Source organism: Geotrypetes seraphini, chromosome 2 (assembly GCF_902459505.1).
Source record: "Geotrypetes seraphini chromosome 2, aGeoSer1.1, whole genome shotgun sequence".
Lineage (NCBI taxonomy): Eukaryota > Metazoa > Chordata > Amphibia > Gymnophiona > Dermophiidae > Geotrypetes > Geotrypetes seraphini.
This window is the reverse complement of record NC_047085.1, coordinates 116,318,112-116,324,111: the sequence shown is the minus strand read 5'-3', so window position 1 is coordinate 116,324,111 and position 6,000 is coordinate 116,318,112. Positions and strand designations below refer to the sequence as shown.

At 45.3% G+C, this 6,000-nt stretch overlaps 1 protein-coding gene and 1 non-coding gene across 2 annotated transcripts in view; both read right to left on the bottom strand.

Annotated features, from left to right (window-relative positions):
- Nucleotides 1–258: 258 nt before the first annotated feature.
- The window catches only part of RPS20 (ribosomal protein S20), a 28,513-nt gene continuing 22,771 nt past the window's right edge, over nucleotides 259–6,000 (bottom strand). Inside the window, exons 3-4 of the mRNA XM_033934169.1 lie at nucleotides 1,737–1,810; nucleotides 259–482 (exon numbers count right to left, since the gene is read on the bottom strand). Coding sequence (XP_033790060.1) covers nucleotides 300–482; nucleotides 1,737–1,810 — 257 coding nt within the window. The 3' untranslated portion in view covers nucleotides 259–299. The remainder of the gene's footprint in view (nucleotides 483–1,736; nucleotides 1,811–6,000) is intronic.
- Nucleotides 2,309–2,374, bottom strand: LOC117356180. The gene has a single exon (XR_004538607.1). It is a non-coding gene; the product is annotated as a small nucleolar RNA U54 (small nucleolar RNA).

The window sequence follows — 6,000 nt, the reverse complement described above, 5'->3', positions numbered from 1 at the left end:
TTAAAAAGGCAGTAAAGCACATTATAAAAGCCCAGTAAGATCCTCCTGGCTGGGAATAAAATGGTAATGTTTACAAGTGTACAATCAAGTGAGAAAAATACTAAACCTTAATCCATCTGTCATGCATACTGCACCTTTACTCTTATCTTTACACATAAAAATCAGGTCAAATATATAGATCTTTCAATTAGGAATGTTTAGAGAAGACACAAAGTACGCTTTCCATATTTATACATTCTCCAAAAAAAGCACCACAGCTCAAAAAATGACGTTAACCTTTATTGAACTGAAAACCAAATTTAGGCATCAGCAATCGTAACTTCAACTTCTACACCTGGTTCAATGCTGATGGAAGTGATTTGCTTGACAATCTCAGAAGGACTGTGAAGATCAATCAAACGCTTGTGAATGCGCATTTGGAACCGATCCCAGGTCTTGGAACCTTCGCCACAAGGAGTCTTCCTGGTAGTGATACGCAGAGTCTGTAATATAATTAACTAGTTAGCTAAGTCATTTTAGGTAGTGTTGAGTACCAAAAAAGAAAGGAAAAAGATTTGCCTTTTCTATGAGCAAAATGTAATATGTTTAACCTTTCAAGAACTGGTGAAAACATTTTCACAAATATTTAACAGAGCCAACTAGAACCAGGCTTCCACATTAAGCAAATATTTGACTTTGAGAAAGAAAAAGGTTTCTACAATTTATGCCAGTTTTATCTAATTTTATTCTTAGCTGTCCTGACTCTTTTTATTGGACAAGGTAAGGAGGTAGATAGATTTAACAGAGAGGAACTGCTCCATGAAATCACAATTCTATATGGCTGTACAAATAAGTCTCGTTAGTTGAGAAGACGACTAGGCTCGTTTGTGCACAGTATTTTATTGTGTCCTTTCGCAATTCCTAAGCTTGTGGTTTATAGCAGTACTGGACCCTGGAGGAAGGTTGTTTCCACAACTGAAACATGGCCCACATCGGGTCTATTCACAGCTGATATACGAGACTCACGAGAACTGACGGTAGCCATTCAGGGAGCAGTGCGGAACCAAGCACGCACATAAAAAGTGTGTGCCCACCTCGTGAGCCGCTCTGCCGGAAGAGAGCAGGGGAACAGATCAGGAGGTAGCCATACAGTGAGGAAGGAGCACGGAAAGTGAGCTGGACCACCGGGATTAAAAAAAGGTACTGGGGAAGGGCTACCTACCACTAGACCTGCCCGGAGAGAGGGCTGCCTACCACTAGATCTGCCTTGTACCCTGTCCCAACCTACCACTAGGTCACCAGAGGGCGGACAGGGTACAGGGCAGGGCGGTGGGCAGAATTTTTTTTTACTTGTGTTTTCCTCCTATACAGGGGGTGCGTCTTATGAAGTGAAAAATACAATATTCTCCATTGAAGTCATTTGGCAATTGTTTTCTTAATTTTTAATTCTGTGTACACCTATGAGAAAAACATGAGGGGCAAGTCATATCTGTAGCTGAGTTGTCTACATGGATAGGGTCTTGATATTGATCTGATGTTTTTAATGGCAGAACAAGCAAAAAAAAACAAAAACAAAAAAAGCTTAATTTTCTTCAGACTCTGAATTTGAATGCAAATCAACAAACTTAGCACTAACTCTTACTCCTTCAGCATAAGCATGACTAAGCTAAGTTAATGCTAAACTTAAAAAAAAATCCATTTTGTAGCAAATCTCAAAACATTGCTGCATTTCCATCCTCTGCAACCTCATACAATACCTTGGTAGGCATGCGAACAGGTCCTTTCACTTTTAGATTCTTTTCCTTGGCTCCTCGGATCAGATCAGCACAAACTTAATAAAAAATAGTTTACACAATGTTAGAACAGGGATGAAAAATCACATTTCCTTGTAGCACATTATTTTTTATTTGCTTTATTGGTCTTCCAAATTTGTCCAGACTGGGTGGAAATAACAAAAATACAAATCACAGATATATAACATGCAATTTAAAATAAACCACTACAAGTCATCTTGGTGGAGTGAAAGAGTAGCCTAATAGAGCATCAGACTGAGATCCAGAGAAGCTATGCTCAGCATCAGAGCTCTCTGATCTTGGGCAAGATACTTAACTTGCCAGTGCTTAAGCCCTTTGAGAGGAAAATATCTACTGTATCCAAACATAACTTGCCTTGTACTTCCGAAAGGTGCAAGCTAAATCCAAACACAGTCGGGAGTTAAAATCAATTACTTTGTCAGAAATTTTTTAAACATTGCACAACTCAAAGCATTTGTAAAAAGACCTCAGATTTTCCAAGACTTGTATAGTCTTTCATTTCTAATGGTTACTGAAGTTGGCTCAGAATAGCGTATGAATCTGTCATGATCATTCAAGCTTCCAGTTTATCCTCATAGCCAACTAAGGACAAAAATTTGCAAAGTAGTTAGAGCTCTTCAAATAATTTTCTACCTGTCAAATCTTAGTGTATGCCTAAAATGTTTGACACCTAGGACAGAACCCCAGTTATAAACCTCTCACTGCTAGTGTGGCTCTAATATTTTTATTAAGGTCTAAGAGGAAGAAACATGACATGCAGTATACATTTGGCAATACCAAGCTGAGAAAACAGCCCTCAAATGTTTAATCCTCACCCTAAAAAGATGGAGCCCCCTTACAGATTCGCCAATGGGTCATTTCCTGTCAAGTGGACTAGGGTACCCCCCACCTCACCACCATGGATTTTAGAAACATGACAGCAGATAAAGGTCAAATGGCCCATACAATCGGCCTATCCACAACATCCACTATCTCCTCCTCTCCCTAAAAGATCCCACATGTCTGTCCCATGCTATCTTGAATTCAGATACATTCATTTCCATTACCTCCTCTGAGAGACTATTCCACGCATCTACCAACTTTCTGTAAATAAGTATTTTCTTAAATTACTTCTGAGTCTATCACCTCTTAGCTTCATCCTATGCTGTCTCCTTCTGAGTAAGCAAAACAATGGAACACAAAGGGTTCACACCACAAACAATAATGTATCGTACTAACACTATATCAAGCATTAACAGGAAAAGAGTTAACAGCAACAACCCTCCCCCCCCCCATCAATTCTACTCATGGCAAGCGAGGCCAAAATCAATGGAATGACATTCCGAGGCCCTGAACTCTGATGAGCCCCGAAGATCCCACTCCACCTCCCTCTACCTCCCTCCCCCCACTCATCCCCAAAGAATATACCCACGACTAAGTGCCAGAACCGTACCCACAGAGATATTTAAACATCTCTATCATATCTCCTCTCTCGTCTTTTCTCAGAGTATACATATATTCTGTCCCCATACGATTTATGACAAAGACCACTAACTAATTTTGTAGCAGCTCTCTGGACTGACTCCATCCTCTTTATATCTTTTTGAAGGTGGAGTCTCCAAAATTGCTCCCAATATTCCAAATGGGGCCTCACCACAGAAACATGATGGCAGATAAAGGCCAAATGGCTAATCTAATCTGCCCATCCGCAGTAACCATTATCTCTTTCTCCCTCCGAGAGATCCCACGTACCTATCCCAGGCCCTTTTGAATTCAGACACAGTCTCTGTCTCCACCACCTCTTCTGGGAGGCTGTTCCATGCATCTACTACCCTTTCTGTAAAAAAGTATTTCCTTAGATTACTCTGGAGCCCATCACCTCTTAACTTCATCATATGCCCTCTCATAGTAGCGGGCGAAAAGCAGGCCCCTGTTCTGGACCCTTGAAAAATCACAGGGGACTCGGGGGATGAAGAATCACTCGAGAAAACCAAACGAGTCTTGCGGGCATTGCCCTGAGACACAAGAGAAGGACGCTCAGGCTAGTCAGACCGAAGCTGGGTGGAGACCGAGGTCAGAGGCGTCGAAGTCGGGACCAGTTGGCTCACCACCGAGGAAAGCTGCGTGGTAAGTATAACCTTAAGCATGTCCTCGAACACAGGTACCGAGACCAAAGGCTGTTAGATCGTAGGTGCAGCAGTGCACACCTTCGGGGGCAACCTCGAGGAAGAGTATTCCCTACATGAGGAAGCACGCTTAGAATGATGTCTTGAAGATGCCGACGAGGCTGCACTTACATGAGACTCTGAGGCAGGCTTCTTCGCCGGCACACCTGAGGAGGCAAGAGGAGACTTACCGAGACCGGAGTAGCAGGAGGAGCCAAGGCCGGAGTCTTCGAGGTCGAGGGGACTTCAAGGCCGAGGCACCCAATGAGGGTGCCGAGGCCGAGCTCGAGGCCTGTCCCGCAGAATCCATGGGGCCAAAAAGTTGGAGAATCTTGGCCACCCTCTGACGAAGAGCCCGCGGTTGCAAAGTCGCACAACGTGGACAAGACTCAGTGCGGTGCTCCGCACCCAGGCACTCCACACACCAGCGATGAGGGTCGGTGATGGAGATAACCCGGTTGCACTTAGTATAGTTTTTAAACCCGGAATGAGGCTGGGACATAAGAAAAAGGATGGCCACAGCCCCGCGAGGCCAGAACAAGACCGGTGAACCCGGTCAAAAATATACGAACGGAAAAAAAGAAAAATAAAGATGCGGGCACAGCGACTTAACTGAAAGTAACCAAATAAGTCATGGTGCAAGAGGGATAACGAGATCGTGCGAAGCAAGGGAGCAGTGCCTCTGGCTCCGCGGAAAACATAGAACTGAGGCCACGCTGAGGAGATGCATGCCCTAGGACGGGCGGGAGGGGCACGCGCGCATGCGCGGGCCAATTGCAAGCTTGAAGGTCTTCAAGCAAGTCTGCTTGCAAAAACGTCCGCTAGGGGGCTCCGTCGGTGACGTCACCCACATGTTGAGAATATGCTGTCTGCTTGTCCCGGGATAAACATTTGTCCCCATGTAATTCTCTTGTCAGCACCCACAACTCTAACCCTGCCCTCTTGAAGCAGCACCAAACATTGAGAAGACCTCCAAGGTGCTTGGTAACCCTGCTTAACTCCACAATTTCCTATGAACCCCAAATATCCAACCTCAGGAAAAAAATGTTCTACAGCTTAAGTTGGAACAATTTTTATTGAAGCAAACAACAAAAATACAACACCTGGCCACCCCAGGGTGCACTTACCAACAATGATGCCTCATATACAAAAATAGAACAGGCAGTTACAGAAAAGACTAACAGCAACCAACTCTCCTCCCTCCCCTATCTACATAGGGTAAGGGAGACCCCCTCACCAAACCCCACAGATCATATCCATTACAAAGTGCCAGAACCTATCAATAACCCCTCATTACCCCTCCCCACCCCCCAGTGGTACCCTCCACCCCGCTCCACCAGTACTCCCCAGTGCTCTCCCAGCCCTACAAACTGAGCGCCCCATTAGGACACCCATCTTAAAACTGCACTGCGGCTCTTTGGATGTAAAGTCTGCAGATATGGCTCCCATACAGTCAAGAACAATTTCTTTCGCTTCCTAGCCCCTCCGGCATCCCGCGCCTCCCAGATGGCCAGCTGATACAACTGGTTCTGCCAATGCCAAAACGCCAGAGGGTCAGGGACATTTTCTGGCCAGTAAACTCATCTACCTGCAGAGAAAGTTCTACAGCTTAAAGCAACTAAGGCTTAAACTTTCCTGCACTGTATACCATGCACCAACTGCTAATTCACCGGAACAGATAACCCATCTACTCTTCACCTCCCTCTTCCTCTACCAGGATAAGCAACACCCACTAGCTGATCATACCCCACCTCCACGTGGAGGGGCTTAAGGCCCTGATAGGTTCAGACGTCTAAGATCCCACCCAAGGGGTGGGCCTTAGGTGTCAGAGTCAATCAGGCCTTAGGAACCTCCCTCTGTAGCCAATCAGGGCTTTAGGCTCCTGGATTGGATCTTGGGAGGAGCCTTAGGCACCTGAACCAATCAGGGCCTTTGGCCCTCCCCGTGCCTCACATGATGCACCGGGGAGGGGAAGGCCCATCATTTAGACAGGTGGACCAGAAGCAGGAGCCTGAGAGCGGGCTTCCTGCTTCCAACATTTTAAAAAAGTACGGGGGAAGGGG